General features: G+C 37.9%; 1 protein-coding gene across 4 annotated transcripts in view; it reads left to right on the top strand.

The window, feature by feature from the left end:
* The window catches only part of anks1b (ankyrin repeat and sterile alpha motif domain containing 1B), a 238,722-nt gene that overhangs the window by 56,025 nt on the left and 160,205 nt on the right, over positions 1-22,492 (top strand). For all 4 annotated transcript variants that reach the window (XM_048154392.1, XM_048154391.1, XM_048154390.1 and 1 more), the window contains exons 2-4: positions 4,991-5,071; positions 5,761-5,917; positions 16,793-17,089. In XM_048154392.1, coding sequence (XP_048010349.1) covers positions 4,991-5,071; positions 5,761-5,917; positions 16,793-17,089 — 535 coding nt within the window. The remainder of the gene's footprint in view (positions 1-4,990; positions 5,072-5,760; positions 5,918-16,792; positions 17,090-22,492) is intronic.

Genomic DNA, 22,492 nt, shown 5'->3' with positions numbered 1-22,492 from the left:
TGTTTTTACAGTTTTTTTGATCACATAAATGCAGCCTTGGTGAGTGTAAGAGACACAAACATTAAAAATGGTGCATAGCGTTTTAGCATTGTTTGTCTGTGTGAGATATTTTAAGTTTGTTTTTTGCGACTGTGTTTCTAGAGAGCAGTTGTCAATTCTCAGTCGGAGCTTATTTAAGCATTTCGCTCTCTTTCGACTTCTCCACGTCTATTCATATCATCCTCTTCAATAACCCTCCCTCATGCGCTTCCAACTACTCAAGATTCCAGAGTGTGTAGCTATGCCAATTAGTTCTGCGCTGCTGTGTGTGTGTGTGTGTGTGTGTGTGTCAGGTTGGGTGATACTGATATACTGTATGCAGTGCAGCACCCCGGTGCTCTCCACACACAGGATGAGTCATACACTCACAGCAAAGGCAGGGCTTTCCCTCACTCTGAGGGAGGAGAGGGAAAAGATGCTCAGATTCCCATTTGTCACAATATTATACTTTTATCTCAGTCCTTCTATCTCACATCCACCCAGCCACATCGCAGTCACACTGCTGCGGACCGTGACCTCTGCTGAATGCAGAGGGAATGAACATTTGACGTAGCTGATTCTCAGTATGTGGAGGAAATTCCCTGCATATTTGCCTAATCCGTTGAGGAACGGCCTTGTTTTGCAGCTTGATCTAATGCTTTTAACTAACTCGATTTATATCTTCTCTGATGTTCCTTTGATGTGTACGACTGCACAAAGGTCCTTCAAAGACACATCAGTGGTAAACAAATAAAATGCATGATGTCTGTGCCTAATTGAGCAGCTCATCTGAATGAAACAGAATTTCTGAGGGGGGTTTTGATTGATAGACTCTCAGGTTGATGTTTGATGGTGTCTGTAGTACTTGCTTTGTATGCCTGAAGTTCAAGGGATGTTTCGTGTTCAGTATAAGTTCAGCTGTAAAGGTGGCTTCTGTGAATTAACACAGAAAAAGTTTTGACCTGTCCCTTTATTTATAAAAGCAAACTAAATTTACACTTGCAGTAATGGGCAAATGACGTTTGTTTCACTTTTTTAACTTCAGTTAGTGTGTAATGTTGCTTTTAGAGCATAAACAACATCTGCAAAGTTACGATGCTCTACGTTCAATGCAAAGGGAGATATTTTCTTTCACAGAAATCGCTTTTTTTAAGGACTACAACAAACGGCTGGCAGGGACTACAATGAGTTTCTTCCCAGATTAGTGACATCACAAACCCTAAAATCTAAAATTTACACATACCCTGCCCCTGGAAACATGCAACAAGGGGGTGAGGCCATGTTGGGCTGCTTTAGAGAAGAGGAAGAGCTGTTGTAGTAGAGTGTTGTTGTCATGCCGTCATTTTACGCCGGACTGCTTCACAAAAGAGGGTCAATTCAATGCTGGATTTAGACAAAAGATTAACATGACGGCACATGCTAGTCGATGAGTTGAATCAACTCCACAGCAACTACAAAAATGTATCCACTAACCATTCAGAAATGTCTAGCTGCATTCTAAAAGTTGTAACTTCTTCCTGAGTCTCTGTTTCCAGCTCTGTTTCAATGTAAGGCTGAACACCGTTACTGACAATCGTCATTTTGGCTGCATGAGATTCTCCAGCTTTGTTGTTGTTGAGCAACCGAATTGCAAGCTGTTAAAGCTCCACCCTCTTCTGGAAAGGGGGCGGGAGCAGCAGCTCATTTGTATTTAAAGGGACACACACAAAAACGGCATGTTTTGCTCACACCCAAATAGGAGCAAATTTGACAAGCTATAATAAATGATCTGTGGGGTATTTTGAGCTGAAACTTCACAGACACATTCTGGAGACACCAGAGACTTGTATTTCATCTTGTGAAAAGTGGCATAATAGGTACCCTTTAAATTTATGAATTAGAAATTCATGATTTCTGTATCCTGAATTGTCAATTAATAACTAGAATTTATTAAGGGGTGAGTCAGAATGATTTTCTATGTTGTGTTGAGATAAACAGAACCCAAAATACTCATTTAAAGGTTCCTGATAATTCTGGTTCTCTCTCACAGTCTCACACACTCTCAGTCTTTGTCCTTTGAGTTAGGTTAAGAAGTTTTCTCATGCTCCTCTGTCTAATGTTGTTTCTGCAAACTATTGGAATGTCTATTTATGGCAGCATGGGACACTGTGTGTGTGTGTGTGTGTGTGTGTGTGTGTGTGTGTGTGTGTGTGTGTGTGTGTGTGTGCATGCGTGTTTCCCGTTGTCCTGTGATTGGTCAGTCATGTTGTGAGTCATATCGTGGATCGTGGGCCGTGTCCTCCTCATGTCTGTCTGGGGTGAGTCTACTTATCAGTCTAGACATCAGTACTATTGACTCCTCATGTTCTAGTTATGGACTTCAACTGCAACTGTTCTCAGGCATTAACGTGTATGTGTGTGTGCGTGTGTGTGTGTGTGTGTGTGTGTGTGTGTGTGCGTGTGTGTGTGTGTGTGCGTGAAATACAGTGAAAGTATCAGAAAGTATTACTTACAGTAGCCTGGATTAAACTATGAATCAACAATCCTATATACAGTACTGTGCAAAAGTCTTAGGCACGTCAGTATTTTCACCCCCCAAAAAAAGGTTTTAAGCCAGTTATTTATATCTTTTGCTGTAGTGTGTCAATAGGAACTATCCGTTCACATTTCCAAACATTCATTTTGCCATTAATTGTAATAATCCAGTGAGATTTTTGAATACACAAGGAGTCTGACAACTACGGAAGAGGATTAGGGCCAAGCAATAATAAAAAAAATAAAACCATCTCGAGATTAAAGTTGTTAAATTTCGAGAAAAAACTCGTTAAATTTCGAGAAAAAGGTTGAGATAAAACGTTGAGAATAAACTCATTAAATTACGAGAAAAAACGTGTTAAATTTCAAGAAAAAAGTCGAGATAAAATGTTGAGAATAGTCATTAAATTACGAGAACAAATTCGTTAAATTATGAGAAAAATGTTGTTAAATTACGAGAAAAAAGTCGTTAAATTACGAGAAAAAAGTCGTTAAATTACGAGAACAAACTCGTTAAATTTCGAGAAAAAAGTCGAGATAAAATATTGAGAATAAAGTCATTAAATTATGAGAATAAACGTATTAAATTACGAGAAAAAAGACGTTAAATTACGAGAACAAATTCGTTAAATTACGAGAATAAATTAGTTAATTTAATGACATTATTCTCAACATTTTATCTTGACTTTTTTCTCGAAATTTAACGTCATTTTTCTCATAATTTAACGAATTTGTTCTCATAATTTAACGACTTTGTTCTCGTAATTTAACGACTTTTTTATCGTAATTTAATGAGTTTATTCTCGTAATTTAATGATTTTATTCTCAACATTTTATCTCGACTTTGTTCTCGTAATTTAACGACTTTGTTCTCGTAATTTAACGACTTTGTTCTCGTAATTTAACGACTTTTTTCTCGTAATTTAACGACTTTTTAATCGTAATTTAATGAGTTTATTCTCGTAATTTAATGAGTTTATTCTCAACATTTTATCTCGACTTTTTTCTCGTAATTTAACGAGTTTATTCTCAACACTTTATCTCGACTTTTTTCTTGAAATGTAACGAGTTTTTTCTCAAAATTTAACGAGTTTTTTCTCGAAATTTAACAACTTTAATCTCGAGATGGTTTTATTTTTTTATTATTGCTTGGCCCTAATCCTCTTCCGTAGACAACAGCCGGTGCTCCACCCAGTGATCTGATCTCACCATCATCGAATCCGTCTGTGATTACATGAAGAAACAGATGAAACTGAGACAAACTAAATCCAGGACAACTGTGTCTCTAAGATGCTTGAAGAAACCAACCTGCAAAGATACAGTACTGTGAAGAGTTTTAGGCACTTGTGTAAAAATGCTGTAAAGTGAGGATGTTTTTAAAAAATACTGTTATAAATAGATTTTATTTATCAATTAACTTATATTAACTAAATCAAAACAATATTTTGTGTGACCATCCTTTGCATTTAAAACAGCTCTTGTCCAGGTACACTTGGGCATCATTTTTCAGGTAGCTTTGGAGGCAGGTTTCTTAAAATCTCTTGGAGACATGGCCACAGTGCTTCTGGATTTGGTTTGTCTCAGTTTCATATGTTTCTTCATGTAATCACAGATGGATTTGATGATGGTGAGCTCTGATCTCCATGTAGAGCACCAGCTGTTATCAGTCTTATTGTTTATTCAAAAATCTCACTGGATTATTACAATTAATGGCAAAATGAATGTTTGGAAATGTGAACGGATATTTCCTATTGACACACTACAGCAAAAGATATAAATAACTGGCTTAAAAACGTTTTTGGGGGGGTGAAAATACTGACGTGACTTAGACTTTTGCACAGTACTGTAATATATATATATATATACCATAAACATACCACAATCTCTTATATAACAACAAATTCATAGAGTGTGCTTTCTGTTTATTCTTGAATTGGAAAAGGAACAACTTTTTGAACAAAAAATATTTATTGAAGAATGAATTATATAGTGTAAAGTGTCTAGGAATAATGTCCTAGAAATTTAGCTAAATCTGACAAAACCTCTCTTTGAGGACATATAAATAATAATACAATAATTTATAAATAATACAACATTTTTAGGGCTATCATACTTAATGTGTTAATGTAAGATATTAAATATGTTTACTGCAATATTTTAACACATTTGTGTATTTTGTATTTTTATTAAGATTTGATTGGCCTAGTTTATAAGAAATGTGTGTGTGTATGTTCTCTAAGCAGCATTTAAGGTCCTCTGGAGATCGTGAGAAATGGGAGAGTCCCATAGCAATCTTGGCATGAGTGTAGTTTACTCAATCTCTGCTGTATCAGCTCTCAGCTCAGCTCTTTACAGAAATAACTCATGAAATATGCTGTATGTATATGGTTTTGTGGTAGGTGTTTTGTATTGATGTCTTTTTTGATCTGTACTAAGCAATATCTCTTCTCTTCTGCAGTATGTGGAGAGGCCTCAATGTGAACTGTGCAGACGGCTCAGGATACACACCTCTGCACCACGCGTCTCTAAACGGACACAGGTAACACACTCATATTCTCTAATTCATTTACAGGTTCTTGAAAAGTCAACAGCTTAATCAAGATGTAAATCAGTTAATGCTCTATCAAATGAATGAACGTTTACACATAAAAAGCTTTGCACACATTCAGTCCAGAACATCTCAGACAATCACTCCCTTCCAACATGGTGTTATGGACTTAAAAAGGGAACGCGCTAGACGTCAGGATTACTTGAGATTCCAGAGGTGTAATCCAGCTCACATACTGTTCATCAGGATTAGAAGACTGTGATGTCAGATTAGGGCGGGGTTTATAAAATGGGGGTGGGGTCCGATTAGGGCAGGGTTTGTGAGAAAACAGCTACAGTATATTAGGGTGGGTAGAGTTATATTTGATTAGTGAGGGGTTTATGAGATGGGGCGGTGTCAGATTAGGCAGATTTTTTTAAAGCAGGGATGTAATTAGACTGGTTTAAGGTTTATGGATGGCTTAAACATTTGCCTTAAGAATGAGGCCAGAGTGAGAGAGGGATTTTGCTTAACATGAATTATGTATTATTGAGATTAGAGCACAATTACCCCCTTCATATTGTGCCTGCGAAGTTAAATAGTACCGCAGAAGATTTATGGGATTTTCTCTGTTTAAGGATGAAAATCGCCCCCACACAATTACAAAAACATGAAATCTTTCTTATTTGTCTTTCTCTCAGGGAGGTGGTGTTGAAGTTGTTGCAGTTTGAAGCTTCTACTAATGTGGCAGACAGTAAGGGCTGTTTTCCTCTGCATCTGGCCGCATGGAGAGGTGACGTGGACATAGTCCAGATACTGATCCACCACGGGCCGTCCCACAGCAGAGTTAATGAGCAGGTACTATACACAGACACCCTAACAGCAAATTTAAAGGTGCCATCGAATGTTTTTTTACAAGATGTAATATAAGTCTAAGGTGTCCCCTGAATGTGTCTGTGAAGTTTCAGCTCAAAATACCCCATAGATTTTTTTAATTAATTTTTTTAACTGCCAATTTTGGGGCATAATTAGAAATGCGCCGATTCAGGTTGCGGCCCCTTTAATTGCTCACGCTCCCTGCCCACGGAGCTCGCGCTTGCCTTAAACAGTGCATAAACAAAGTTTACACAGCTAATATAACCCTCAAAATGGATCTTTACAAAGTGTTGGTCATGCATACTGCATGCATGTGTCAGATTATGTGAGTATTGTATTTATTTGGATGTTTACATTTGATTCTGAATGAGTTTGAGGCTATGCTCTGTGGCTAACAGCTAATGCTACACTGTTGGAGAGATTTATAAAGAATGAAGTTGTGTTTATGATTTATACAGACTGCAAGTGTTTAAAAATGAAAATAGCGACAGCTCTCTTGTCTCTGTGTATACAGTAAGAAACGATGGTAACTTTAACCACATTTAACAGTACATTAGCAACATGCTAACGAAACATTTAGAAAGACAATTTACAAATATCACTAAAAAATATCATGTTATCGTGGATCATGTCAGTTATTATTGCTCCATCTGCCATTTTTCGCTATTGTTCTTGCTTGCTCACCTAGTCTGTTGATTCAGCTGTGCACATCCAGACGTTAATACTGGCTGCCCTTGTGTAATGCCTCGATCATGGGCTGGCATATGCAAATATTGGGGGGCGTATATATTAATGATCCCGACTGTTACGTAACAGTCGGTGTTATGTTGAGATTCGCCTGTTCTTCGGAGGTCTTTTAAACAAATGAGATTTATATAAGAAGGAGGAAACAATGGAGTTTGAGACTCACTGTGTGTCATTTCCATGTACTGAACTAAATTCAATTTTTAATTCTAAGGCACCTTTAATCTTTGTCAGCTCACCGCTTAGTATACTTAGTATACGTTAGCATCGCATGCTAACCTAGCCAATATCCAATGCAAGTCTCTACATTAAAACCCTCAAAGTCTGCATTAAATAAAAACTGACCCTATTTACTTTGTTAGGGCATATTACTAGTCATGAGTCGTACAGTAATTAATCCATGCAGGCTAATCGATATTAAAAAATGTTTGTAATCTTTAGTCAAAATCTGAAAATTTGCTTTACCTCTGAAATGGCGTTCCATCTCTGCTGGTGTCAATTTGACGACTTAACCACTCCCCTGCTGCAAGCTAGGGTGTACTAGAAAGTGAAAAAGTGAAAGTGATGTAACATGTGGCCAAGTATGGTGTCCCATACTCAGAATTTGAGCTCTGCATTTCACCCATCCAATTGGAAACACATTTCACCGTGAACACACACCCAAGGAGTGATTGGGGGTTAGATGCCTTGCTCAAGGGCACCTTAGTTGTGGGTAATGAGAGTAGAAGAGAGCGCTGTTCATTCACTCCTCCCACCTACATTTCCTGCCGGTACTGAGGCTCAAACCCGTGACCTTCGGGTTACAAGTCCGACTCCCTAACCATTGGGCAACAACTGCTCAACCACTAGGAGGTGCCCTCTATTTTTTCCCATTCAATTTTCCGTTTTCATTTGGAAATGCATCACAATACTAAAGTAAATTTGGTAGCAATTTCTGGTTTACATAGACTTTAAGTATTTCAGTGATTACACGTAAGGTAAGTAACTTGTGTATAGTCTAGGCTAATCTAGCATGCTGTGCTAATGGTATGCTAAGCTAATGCTGAGAAAAATGTAAGCTAATAGAAAAAAGAAATGAGAATTGTTTAGCTTCAGACTCATATGTTACATAATTTAAAAGACATTATAGTCACCATGAAATCAAAATTAAGAATTCTTATTTTTAATGGAATATTGCAGTATTTATTATAAATGACTTATCCGTGCACTTCGTTATTTTTATTTTTTTTAATTCATGTGCCAATCAAAATAACTTCCCCTCCCTCTTACAATGACACCTCTTCTCTGATGACATGTTTACTGGTGCGAGGGCGGGACAATCTGTCACTCACATGAGATCACAGCAGTAGCAAATCACATAAATATCCAATCATAGGCGCCGATTTATGTTTCTGCCGGTGGGTGCCCAGTAACCCCCCCCCCCCCCTTTTTTTAATGTTATAGTTTCATCCTTACAGCTACATTACAATATTAGTATCGTACTACTATTATATTTTAGACAAATACGCACTTAGTTTTAGTATTCACCATTGGTCTTGTGGTAGAATTTTTGTCAATAGAGTCAGAAGTTCAGCTGTGCTCTAATTATCACGGTTCGAATCCGCCCTCGCATAGTTTTTTTTTTCTCATTAAGATCAAATAAGTTTATTTATGATTGTATATCAATGGCAGGGACAAATTTGTGTGCATTTTGATAGTGATTTCGCTGGAAAGAAGAGTCTAGCGAATCGCGATAGATTGACGCACATGTATGTACCATAGACTGTAAAAAGGTATGTACACGAGTCACCATTCCTCCACTTATAACAACGGTAACACAGCATTTCAAAAACAACACGTTCCAGCGCCAGATCGCTTATTATTTAACTCAAATGAACGTCAACTGGATGTTTCATTTGAATTCGACCAAAAACAAGCACATTCTTTTCATGAGTGTTGTCGTGCTCTCGCTGAAATTTGAAGATAACGTTACCTAAAGGTAGCCTACACTGTTATTTCGTCAGTCAGTCATGAACGTCAGGTGGTTAAAAGCTTCTAGCAACTTTAAATCCATTTTAGGGACAGGGCAAGGACAGTTCTGAGTTCTGATTCTGAGCGAGCGCGAGGGTGAAGGAAATCCGACTGCGAGTTGAGAGATTTGTGCTCGCTCAACACTGGATGCGCTCTTAACACGCTCTCGACTTTTGCCATTAAAATAACGTCATAGAAACGGCCTTAAATAAACTAATATAAGGATCGTTTCTGATAGCTGCAATCGATTTTTTACTTGTTAGAATCCATGGAGAATATCTCGTATTTTTCCGTAGGTGCTCCAGTCCCCGAGCACGGGATCGGCGCCTATGTATCCAATCATTTAATAATTTCCCAGTGGTCAAAATCAAGTCCCACCATACATTTCATCTTGTTTGAGAAGCCATTTTTTAAGAAAAGACTATCGCAACTTCTGTTTCATGCTGACTTGAATGGTTGCAATAAGACTAAAAATATATTTCAGACTAAAAATATATTTCAGCCAATGAATTTGCTTTGATGCCTTAGGTAGTTTTGTTTAAAAGGGCAGACTGAATTGTCTTGTTAGTGTTTGTCAGCTAGGTGGTTGCTTACATGCTTATCCCCAAATGTGTAAAACATTCTGTTTAGGTATGATTTTGGTTCGTTCTTCAATGTAAGCCAGTGGGATATATACAAACATTTTGGCCAGTGGAGAACTGGCCCCCCTGACTGAGCTTGGTTTTTCCCAAGGTTTTTTTTTTTTTCCTCTCCATTTCTGTTAGTGATGGAGTTTGGGTTCCTTGCCACTGTTGCCTTTTGGCTTGCTTAGTTGGGGGACACATACAGGGATAACTCACCCAAAAATGAAAATTATCCCATAATTTACTCACCCACAGGCTGTGTATATATCTTTCTTCTTTCAGCCAAACTCAATCAGAGCTGTATTAAAAAAATATCCTGGCTCTTCCAAGCTTTATAATGGGAGTTAATGGTACCATTTTTTGAAGCCCAAAAAAGCGCATCCATCCATCATAAACAAAATCTGTATGGCTCCAGGGTGTTAATAAAGACCTTCTGAACTGAAGCGATGCATTTTTGTGTCATATACACCTAGAATGGCTTGAGGGTGAGTAAATTATGGGATAATTTTCATTTTTGGGTGAACTATCTCTCTAATATTCTGCAGTATTATTGACTTGAATGCACTGACACTATTGGATGAAAACTGAACTGAGCTGGATAATGACATGACTGTTTTATAGAGGAATTGAACTCGTTCCATAATTGATGAACGCAGTTATTGAACCGAATTGAATTAAAACAGAACTGATTTCAACTGAATGACTGTTAACTGTTGTCTTTTTAGAGCTGCTTTACAGAAGAATTTAATTGTTTGCATCACCGAATCATTATTTTCCTGTTTATCACTGTAAAGCTGCTTTGAAACAGTCTGTATTGTATAAAGCGCTATATAAATAAAGGTGACTCAAATGTGAAGTAAAGGTCACATTTTATCATGTGGCAGATGAAAATGGTACATCTGAAATGTAATAGCACACCTTTCCTCAACAAGCTGCCACAGTTTAAGGTACCATCCATGTCCAAAATGGAGGGTGATGACCTGAACTTCAATACTTAGGGGTTTGTTCAAACCTGAGCAGTAACAAGCACTAGTAATGAGTGCTAATGAACACTTTACACTAGTCTAGTACAAACGTACAAACACCTGCACACAGTCCCCATGCACTCGACGAGGCACACATACACACTTAACAGGGTTTTTGACGGTTTCAGACCTGTTCCTCGCATCTCAGCTTCTTGATGGGCTAATGGAGGGGTTGTTGAGCAGAATCTGAGCAGCTCTGTGAAAGGCCTGTATTTACCTGCAGTTAAAATGCTGTCTCAGTGCAAGGAAGAGTGCAGCTTTCTCTCCTGCCATCTGCCTCACTCTTAATGACCACACCAGCCTGAGAAACAATTACCTCAAATCTTCAGCCACTAAACCATCAGCTTGATGGATAGACCTTCACCGCCGGCATGAGTGCATTTTGGAGAGACAAAAACAGTGTACGACAATCATTTACAATGTCAGTAGTCTGTTAATAATGATAAGGGCCTGTTTTTGAGTTTGCTCATTTTTATTTCATAAAAGGAAGTTGATTTGAATTGGCTTAAAATGAATTCAACTCAAATTCAGGAAGTGAATCGGACTCAATTTTTCTCAACTCAATTATTTGCGCCCCACAACCCTGACTGATGGCTGGTGGTTGATAACAAACAGCTGTGACCTTTCACTCTGTTAAAATGTTGCTTTCACTCCATTTTACATCCTTTTCTCTAAATGAATATGTCTAGCACCTTAGGAGCGATAAGCAGTGCAGAAGTGGTGATACATAGTCCTGGACACACAGCCGGTGACACGGACGTTATGCCGTATATTACAATGCAGTGTGGGATGCTGAGCTCTTTATGACTTGGGCATTACTCATATCCGAATATAATCCTCATATATTTGGTGTCAGAGGGTATGCTATTATTTCAGCACTGCTATATAGAGGCTGTTTATAGCCCCATCCCTTAAAGCTAAGTGTTTTATAGTTTTTATGCTGACACAAACAAACACAAGGGTTGGAAACCCTCCAGGAATAAAGTTTAAAAAAAAAGTTTTTTTTGAAATTGTGTGCTGTTCTAAGGGCCTATTTAAAGATTTTGGTGTGCATATCTATTGTATGAACATTCATTTGAGCCTGTGTCTGTTGTCCAGATTTGTAAATGCAATAAAAGTGGAGAGCTTCCATTTATCATTCTTCTATCTGGAAGGACATAAAATCAATCTAAACACTCAACGCAGCTCTGCCATGTACATATTGAAGATCCGCGTCAAACGTACCTGCAGGTGATTTGTCACCGGCGATCTCCATCTTCACAGAACAGAACATGACAGTCTGTGACAGGCCCATTTTATAGCATATGACTTTACATTATGGAAAGTCTGTGCTAATTTACTTGAAGAGTACTTCAGCTATCATTCAGTTAAGTGAGCAGGTTCTTGAAAGGATAGTTCACGTAAAAATGAAAGTTTTGTCATCTTTTGTCATCGTCTCACCCTAATGTCTTTCCAAACTCGTATTACTTTCTCTCTTAGAACACAAAAAGTGAATTTATGTCAGTTTTGTTATAAATACATATGAAGAGGCTATTGGTGTGTCCATTTGTGAATTAATGCCTCATTTATCGACCAAGAGGCAGACAGTGCTTTAATTAAATGATTTTGTGTGTTTACTTGGCTATACTTTGGGGATAAATCTGTACACAGAGGTGAGCTAACTCTGCCAAAACCTTCCTTTGGGAAATTTAGAGATGCCCTCTTTTGGAAAAGTAGAAATAAATTAGATCAGGGTATGACTATTTTGTAGCAGCTAGATTAATTTTATATTAACGCTAATATAATAATATTAAAAAAAAGAAAAACACACACACACACACACACACACACACACACACTACCGTTCAAATGTTTGATGACTGTAATTTTTTTTTATGTTTCTGAAAGAAGTCTCTTATGCTCACCAAGGCTGCATTTATTTGATAAAAAATACAGTAAAATTAGCAATATTGTGAAATATTATTTCAATTTAGAATAACTGTTTTCTATTTTAATATATTTTAAAATGTATTTTATTCCTGTGATGGTAAAGCTGAATTTTCAGCATCATTAATTCAGTCTTCAGTGTCACATGATCCTTCAGAAATCATTCTAATATGCTGATTTGCTGCTCAAGAAACATTTCATAATATTATCAATGTTGAAATCTGTTGCACTGCTTAATATTTTTTGTGTGTTTTAGGAATTTTTGATGATTAAAAAGTTCAAAAGAACAGCATTTATTTGGAATAAAAATAACATTATATAACATTATAAATGTTTTTTCTGTCACTTTTAATCAATTTAAATTGACATTGCTAAAATCTTACCGATCCGATGCCAATTGAACAGTAGTGTAATATATTTTAAAATACTTTTATGTTAAAACAATAGACATATTTAGATAGCTGAGATGTGTGTTTTTGAGCATATGGGCATAGATGCTTAGTAGATGAGTCAGTATGTGTTTGAAAGAGAGAGAGAGAGTGTGAGAAAATAGTTTTGTTCGTTACTCAGGAATGTTTTGTTTTCTGGCTGGGAGGACGAAAGGTTACACCATTTTTCTCTGACTCTAGATTCTCTGAGCCCACAAGAGACGGCCCTCTGAATTCCTCTATTTTTCCCTCTCTCACACACACACAGAGTTTGCCAGATGTGTTTGTGAGTCCCGGTGTCAGATCCGCCGTGTTAACACTCTCACCCTCTTTTTAGCACAGGTCAGTAGTATGAGGTCACTTCCAGCCGTAGCCAAACAAGAGTACAGTATGTGAGAGAATAAGTCGAATCATGTGTTTATAGTTCAATGGTTACCTCTGGACTTTCTGTGTATGGAAAGGCATGGTTTATACGAAGGAATATTCAGAGCATAATATTTTATTTTATTTTATTTTATTTTATTTTATTTTATTTTATTTTATTTTATTTTATTTTATTTTATTTTATTTTATTTTATTTTATTTTATTTTATTTTATTTTATTTTATTTTATGTGACAATCACCATTAAATGTTGTCTAGTGAGCTTAACTTCAAATAAATATACTATATATATATTATTTTTTATATATTATATATTATATATAATATATTATAATATATTATTTTATTATTAAGTACATTACAAATACATTTACATATTTATGTACTTAATATAAATACCCTGCAATTGTACTTAAATTGGTACACTTAAAGTCTGCTAAATTGTAACAACTAATTATGTACTTAATGCACTTTAGTTATCCGGAAATAGCGCAGAGGTCCAACTAAAGATACACTTAAGTATATTTGATTATGCTAAAGAGGAACTATTGCAAGTTCACTTAAAATATCTTGCATTTAAAGACCAATATTATACAGAGATCATACTATCCTTACTAATAGTGATATTAAAACACATTTTAGGCATAATATTAAGAAATGTGCTTTGTGCAATGAAGAGGTACTCCAAATAAAGTTTAATTATAATATTTATATCAGTAAGTCTCAAGCATTTTGTCAATAGATTTGTAGTATACTTAGTATAAAATAAGTGTATTTTAAATACATTTTGGTATAGATTTTTTTCACTAGGGTATATTCCTTTAATTCTACAATAGTCGCTCAAAAATCCACATAAAACTGCACTGGATTGTACAGTACAGGATAGCCGAGACTAATGCGCTCTTCCACACCTCCTCTATCCTCCCGTGGGCAGTACTGTCTGTCTGTACATCTGCTTTAGTGCTCCGCTAAGAGACGAGACTCACGAGGTCCTCATCTTTGAACAAAGCACTTTTGTTGAGACTGTTTGTCTATTTTATACTTTAATTATGTGTTTTGTGTCATCTAAAGTGCTGATCGCTCTAGATACGCCGTCACTGTTATGTGCCATTTCATTTATTGAATGTGATTGCCTGTTCTTCTGTTGTTTTATCATGACAGCCCGTCTTGGATATTAACCAATAGGGCGTGAACAGTATGGAGTGGGAAAGCGGCCTGCTGTCTCTCTGGATATTGTGCTGTCTGGCCAACATACAGATGCACGACGGAGGCTGCGCTCATGGATGCAGGAAATTACCCCTCGTGTGTGTGTTTGTGTGGTGTTCAAGGCTGAAAAAAGGGAGATTAAAGGAAGAAAGGCAGGGCAGAGAGTTTGAGAGAGCGAGAGAAATCTGTCTGCAGTATCAGGTCTGTTTCTTTGTGCTGCTTCAGGGACTGGGAGTCTCTTATCATCATTTTCAATCATGTCTGGCTAATTAAGGAACCCATTTGCTTGAAATAAGTCATTGCAGTTAAAGCGGCTGCTTGCTGCAGCTCTCTTGTCTATTGGCAGACCTGCACGAATGCTCCTTCTGTCTTCATGCTACAGACATGACTGCTCATTTCTGAGTTTGTTGGAGCACCCCTCTAAACACACAAGTCAAGAGAACAAATGTGGTGTGCAGTAGTGGCAGTAGAGGGTGCTGTTAAGTGATAATAGGGTTATGGCCTGTTTATCAATGCTCAGTTACAGTTTCATTGGTGGATGATATTCTCAGTACACTTGGGCTACGTTCACACTAGATGTAAATGTGGCCCAAATCGAATTTTTTTGCCCACATGTAACTCATATCTGTCAGAACTCGCAAGCATTACAGAGACAGCTCTATAATACAAGCAAAACGTGAGGGCTTTCGTATCGTAAAAGTTTCAAAACTCTGCTCTCTTTTGTCACATCATTGTCTTTATTTTTCATATTGCCTGCGCATAATTTCACTGGTTTCCACGACAGATCACATTATAAATAAACACGTAATCACTTACTTTAATGCCCTCCTTATTTACTTGCGTATGACAGCACGCTGTGTGTGATTTTGTGGTAAAAACCTGGCAACCCCGTTTGTATTGTTCTTTTGCGCATGCAGGTCAGTTCAGAACCATGATCTGTTCACACTGGAGATCTGATATTGGCCATATTTAAAACAACAATGTGAACAGCTACACACACACAAAAAAAAATCAGATCTGAGCAAAAATCGGAATTAAGAATTAAGGCTCGCAGTGTGAACGTAGCCTAACGCCCTCTGTGTTTACTTCCATATGACGGCGCACTGTGTGTGTTGCCAAGTCCGTGATTTTCACGCATAATTGGGTTACTTTTTCACTGTTGCCGCAGGTTGTTTTGTAACTCCGTGGGCTGAAGCGACCACGTTAACGAGATATTTGAGCCCCGGAATGTGATTTTTACCTGGATACCTCACTGAACGCAATTGGGCTAGTTTTGGACTAGCTTTGAGAAGCGATTGAGTTGATTTTGTGCTAAAAATCTGGCAACCCCTTTTGTATCGTTCTTTTGCGCATGCAGGTCAGTTCAGAACCATGATCTGTTCACATTGGAAATCTGATATTAGCCACATTTAAAACAACAATGTGAACAGCTATACAAAAACATCAGATTTGAGCAAAAATTGGAATTGAGCATTAAAGGGTTAGTTCACCCAAAAATGAAAATTCTGTCGTTAATTATTCACCCTCATGTCGTTCCACACCCGTAAGACCTTCGTTCATCTTCAGAACACAAATTAAGACATTCTTGATAAAATTTGATGGCTCAGTGAGGCCTGTATTGAGAGCAAGGTAATTTAGACTTCAGATGCACAGAAAGCTACTAAAGACATATTTAAAACCATTCATGTGACTACAGTGGTTCAACCTTAATGTTATGATGCGACGAGAATATTTTTTGTCTGGCAAAAAAACGAAATAACGACTTCATTCAACAATATCTAGTGATGGGTGATTTCAAAACACTGATTCATGAAGCTTCAAAGCTTTACGAATCTTTTGTTTTGAATCAGTGGTTCGGAGCGCGTATCAAATGATCTCAAACTGCCAAAGTCATGTGATTGTCAGTTTGATACGCACTCTGAACCATTGTTTCAAAACAAAGGATTCGTAAAGCTTCAAAGCTTCCTGAAGCAGTGTTTTCGCAGTGTGAATGTAGCCTTGTAGGTTTACAGATTTGAACAAACCTCTAACTCGTCCCACAGCATTTGCGCACATGGAGGAGAGTTGTGCTATCACGTTTCTAAGCAATCAGACTATGAATATCAATGAAAATAAAAAGATAAAGATGAATCATAAGCCATATTAAAAAACAGCTAGCACCCACTCAGCACTGCCATTAGATCAATAATTACTATATGTTGACATCATGAAGGCTAATGCATTCAGATGTTTCACTTTCAAGTAATTTGTCTTTATCAGTTTTAACCAGCATTCATGTTATAGAGGGATCCGATCAGGGTGTGCATCTTTGCTGTTGTGTATCATCTTATGTGTAAAAAAAAAAACTGATAATAGCCTTTTTGCATTATAGGACTTATTTAGGGCAGTCAGTGATTGACAGACAGTTGTCATGGTTATATGACAGCTCATGTTTGGATAATGGATGCTTCATAGTGAATCTATTACAGTAACATGCTGTCTGTCTCTCTTTGTCTCTCTCTCTCTGATACAGAACCTTGAGAAGGAGACGGCGCTGCACTGTGCGGCTCAGTACGGTCACTCAGAGGTGGTCCGTGTTTTGCTGCAGGAGCTGACCGACCCCAGCATGAGGAACAGTCACGGGGAAACGCCGCTGGATCTGGCTGCCCTGTATGGCCGCCTGCAGGTGGTCCGCATGCTACTGACCGCCCACCCCAACCTCATGAGCTGCAATACACGCAAGCACACACCTCTACACCTGGCCGCACGGAATGGCCATTACTCTACCGTTCGAGTGCTGCTGGAGGCCGACATGGACGTTAACACACAGGTCAGTGTGTGAGCAGGATATTCTCTTCCTCTAAACTCATATGCTACACACACTTTGTTTGCTCCAGCTCTCAGTTCTCTCATGATAACTCTCTGAGAGTTTGGCATGGTAATGAGTATGACAATGTTAATGTGTTTGGTCTTGGTGGAATAGATCTGCTACGCTGCTGCTGCTTTTATTGCTGCTGCTGCAGAGCAAGTACAGAACTTGCCACTGCCAATACATACTAGGGCTGGGACAATAAATCAATGTATCGCTCGATTCTGAGATTTTCCGAATGCATCGCGATGCACTCTCGAATCGATTCTGCGATTCGTTTTTAACAGCAGATGGCTTGTTTTTAATCGCACACTCAAATGCTCATGAAGAAGAGCGCTTGTGCATTCGGCTGAGTCTAAGAGTGTACTTGCACCTCAGAATGCTTTTATGTTGCGAGATTAATGTAAACAGCCCACTGCAAACACCCTTGTAATTTGCTTCAACCTTTTCGAACTTTATGAGTGATTATTTTATAGAAGGTTCAAGTGGTGTGGGTAAGGAATTGGAAGCAAGCAGATTACAGCTGTTTCTAAAGCACATTGTCCCATCTGCTGTTATAAACTAAGCTCAGAATCGATGCAAGAGAGAATCGCAATGCATTCAGAAAATCTCAGTATCGATCAATGATCTTTTCTCAGTTCACGATGCAACGATTTAAAGGTGCCCAAGAATGCTTTTTCACAAGATGTAATGTAAGTCTAAGGTGTCCCCTGAATGTGTCTGTGAAGTTTCAGCTCAAAATACCCCATAGATTTTTTTAAATTAATTTTTTTAACTGCCTATTTTGGGGCATCATTAACTATGCACTGATTTTTTCAGCACGCCGCCCCTTTAATTCGCGTGCTCCCTGCCACACGAGCTCTCGATTATATTACAGCACATTTACAAAGTTCACACAGCTAATATAACCCTCAAATGGATCTTTACAAGATGTTCGTCATGCATGCTGTATGCATGCTTCGAATTATGTGAGTAAAGTATTTATTTTGATGTTTATATTTGATTCTCTATGAGTCTGAGGCTGTGCTCCGTGGCTAACGGCTAATGCTACACTGTTGGAGAGATTTATAAAGAATGATGTTGTTTTTATGAATTATACAGACTGCAAGTGTTTAAAAATGAAAATAGCGACGACTCTTGTCTCCGTGAATTCAGTAAGAAACGATGGTAACTTTAACCTCATTTAACAGTACATTAGCAACATGCTAACGAAACATTTAGAAAGACAATTTACAAATATCACTTAAAATATCATGTCAGTTATTATTGCTCCATCTGCCATTTTTGCTGTTGTTCTTGCTTACCTAGTCTGATGATTCACCTGTGCAGATCCAGACGTTACTGGCTGCCCTTGTCTAATGCCTTTCATAATGTTGGGAATATGGGCTGGCATATTGGGGCATACACCCCAACTGTTACGTAACAGTCGGTGTTATGTTGAGATCCGCGTGTTTTCCGGAAGTCTTTTAAACAAATGAGATTTACATAAGAAAGAGAAAGCAATGGAGTTTGAAACTCAATGTATGTCATTTCCATGTACTGAACTCTTGTTATTCAACTATGCCAAGGTAAATTCAAATTTTGAATCTAGGGCACCTTTAATGTCCCAGCCCTAATGCATACACAATATTCTGCTGTTGAGCAATACATGAATCACACCTATAGCAGATCCTTACAGGTGGAGCTGGGGAGGGAGGAGGGTTTCTGAAAATGTGCTGAAAACTGCTACAGCAAACAATAAGCAAGAATTTGAATGTTGAGCAGCGAGCTCATTGGCTACCAATACAGTGGAAACCAATCAGCTGTGCCCTATAGAGAATAATGTAACTGCAAACAGATTAAGTTAAAAGGATAGATCACCCAAAATTAAAATTTTGTCATAATTTACTCAAGTTGTTCCAAACCTGTATGAGTTTTTTCCTTCTGCTGAATACAACAGATGATATAGAGGGTATGCACAAGACGTCATTGTAGGCTGGAGTGACTGCGGTTACGCTCACTGAGCCAATCAGCTCATGTTGGTTTTCAACATGAATGCTGTGAAAAACACACAAAATATTAAAAATGGGAAAGAGCTTTGCAACTGACTGTACAAATCTGAGGTATATTTTTACAGACTGCCAAAAGCTAAAGAAAGAGAAGCAAATGGATTGCTGCAATTTACAGAAACAACTGGATTCCAGGCAATATGTTGAATTTTGGGGTAAAATCTTAACCTATATATTGTATTGTTATATATTGTACTGACAACTCATCAATTAAATATTTACCATCTTATATCCTGTGTAATTGGATGTTTTTAAACAAAAATTGACAAAAACTATATGTTTAAGGACTGGATGATATATATATAACATTAATATAAGTGATCACACGGATTTAGACCTACCTATATTGTATTTATATAAAGCGTTCACAGACAAATTTGCTTCCTTGGCATCGAAATCAGGCACATTTGTCTGGAAACACAATTCCTGCCTGCATGTCAATATCCATGGATTACTGGTTCTTTGATAAGTTGTAACAGGAACACTATCGAGTCCAACCTTTATTAAATCTTTTGTTTTACTCATGTTGTACTCACATTTTCGCAGTTTCCCTATCCAGTCATGCAGCAGGCTTATTTGTCTGGCTGAGGGAGTGTGTTCCGGCGGGAAAGTGACATCAATGCATACCCTCTGTTTTAAAGAATGTTAGTAACCAGACAGTTGACAGTAGCCATTGACTTCCATACTATTTTTTCCTACTTTGGAAGTCGATTACCAACATTCTTTAGAATATCTTCTTTTGTGTTAATTTTTGGGTGAACTATCCCTTTAAGGACTTGTGAGCCTGCCGCCATCTAGAGTTTCATGACAGAACTTTGTATTTGTCATGCTCAGTTTTGAGAGAGAGAGAGAGTGAGAGAGAGTGTGTGAATGGTTTAAGGGCTCAAATGGATGAATAATTCATCTAGCTGTGAGAGTAAGTGAAACGCAGTAGAAGAACACTCTGTTCTCAGTCCAGGGTTTCCTCAGGCTACCCTGGTGTGTGTTTACTTGGTTATACTTTAGGGACAAATTTTGTACCAAGAAGTGACCTAAATCATACAAACCTTCCCTTTGGGAATATCTGGGGATGCCCTCAATTGTAAAAACATTTCATAACTAAAATGTAAATGGAAAAGTAAGTAAATAAATAAAAACATACCTAGAATTAGGCATGGAGAATGGTAAACATATTAGTATGAAAAAATTATTCTGTGAATGAGAGGTCCATATTAATATAAGGTTTGTGTTCTTGTTAGATATGTGGTTGTCAAACTACAATGCTGTTTGTATGGAAACTGCATTTTTAGATTTTCTGTGTGTGTGATGTAATAATGCCGGATTGTCCAATCAGAACAGCAACCACCCAGAAAACTCTAGCAAATGCATAGAAACCACTCTGAACAACCTAACCACTCAGAAAACCCTATCAGCAACTTAGAATTCACCCAGAACATTCTGGTAATTGCTTATCAACCATCCAGAACACCCTAGAAACCATCCAAACGCAACACTCTAGCAACAACCTAACAACCACCCAGAACATTCCAACAACCACACCAAACAACCTAGCAACTGCATACAGCTACAGTAACACCTTAGTACACTAAAAACCACACAAAAGTCCTTAGTAATCGCATAGCAACACCCTGACATTGTTGCAGTGAGTTTTGCATGGGTAACTGCTGTTTTGTTACACTCAACAATGCCATTAGAATAGTATGTATCTTTATTTTAGTATGAAATCCTCTCTGATATAGCTTCAAAGGTTTGTGTGTGTTCTCGGATGTGCTTGTCTTATTTATCAGCTGTTTGTATGGAAGCTGTCTCTTTAGACATTATGTGTGTGTGTGTGTGTGTGTGTGTGTGTGTGTGTGTGTGTGTGTGTGTGTGTGTGTGTGATGGAACGCTGCTGAATTGTCTGTGTTTGCATGATTCTGTGCTGTGTGTGTGTGTTTGTGTGTGTGTGTGTGAGAGAGGATGATCAGAGGAAGCTTTGATCTCAGAAAGCATGGATTCCCCTTCCTCTGTCTCTCTCTGTCTCTATGAGAGATACAGTATTTTTTGAACACGTGCATATTTTAACCCTGTAAAGTTATAGTGTGCTAACCTACGGTGGCCCAGTAGTGCACAACACAACGAAATTAAAAAAGCAAACATAAGTTCACAACACAACAGAATCGAGCCACAACACAACGGAATCAAGCCACAACACAACGGAATAAAGCCACAACACAACGGAATAAAGCCACAACACAACGGAATAAAGCCACAACACAACGGAATAAAGCCACAACACAACGGAATAAAGCCACAACACAACGAAATCAAGCCACAACACAACGGAATAAAGCCACAACACAACGGAATAAAGCCACAACACAACGAAATCAAGCCACAACACAACAGAATCGAGCCACAACACAACGGAATCAAGCCACAACACAACGGAATAAAGCCACAACACAACGGAATAAAGCCACAACACAACGGAATAAAGCCACAACACAACGGAATAAAGCCACAACACAACGAAATCAAGCCACAACACAACGGAATAAAGCCACAACACAACGGAATAAAGCCACAACACAACGAAATCAAGCCACAACACAACGGAATCAAGCCACAACACAACGGAATCAAGCCACAACACAATGGAATAAAGCCACAACACAACGAAATCAAGCCACAACACAACGGAATAAAGCCACAACACAACGGAATAAAGCCACAACACAACGGAATCAAGCCACAACACAACGGAATCAAGCCACAACACAATGGAATAAAGCCACAACACAACGAAATCAAGCCACAACACAACGGAAATGCTCCCGGCCACTAGGGGGCTCTCAGAGCTCGGTAAAGTTAGTTTTCCTTGCCACTGTTCTATAGAGTCGGCAGTAATGTCAATACCACGATTAGTTTAAACAGTATGTAACCACTGCATATCGACACGAAATATTAATTCAATATCACCTACGTGCAAAATAGCTTCATATTTATACTTGTGAATGATTTGACGCGCTACCACGGCGCATGATGAAGGGAACGTCTGCCAATCCCACCAAGTGGTTAAAACGTATAATTTGTATTCATTAAAATTACTTTTAACATTTAAAAACAGACATATTCAAATTCCAAAGCTTGTCAGTCTTACCAACAAGAATTAACAACCTTTGGAATTTGAACATGTCTGTTTTTAAATGTTAAAAGTAATTTTAATTAATACAAATTATACGTTTTAACCACTTGGTGGAATTGGTGGATGTTCCCTTTATCATGCGCCGTGGTATCGCGTCAAATCATTCACAAGTATAAATATGAAGCTATT

The sequence above is a fragment of the Megalobrama amblycephala genome, linkage group LG14 (genome assembly GCF_018812025.1).
Source record: "Megalobrama amblycephala isolate DHTTF-2021 linkage group LG14, ASM1881202v1, whole genome shotgun sequence".
Lineage (NCBI taxonomy): Eukaryota > Metazoa > Chordata > Actinopteri > Cypriniformes > Xenocyprididae > Megalobrama > Megalobrama amblycephala.
The sequence above is the reverse complement of the archived record's forward strand: the minus strand, read 5'-3'. Positions and strand labels throughout refer to the sequence as shown.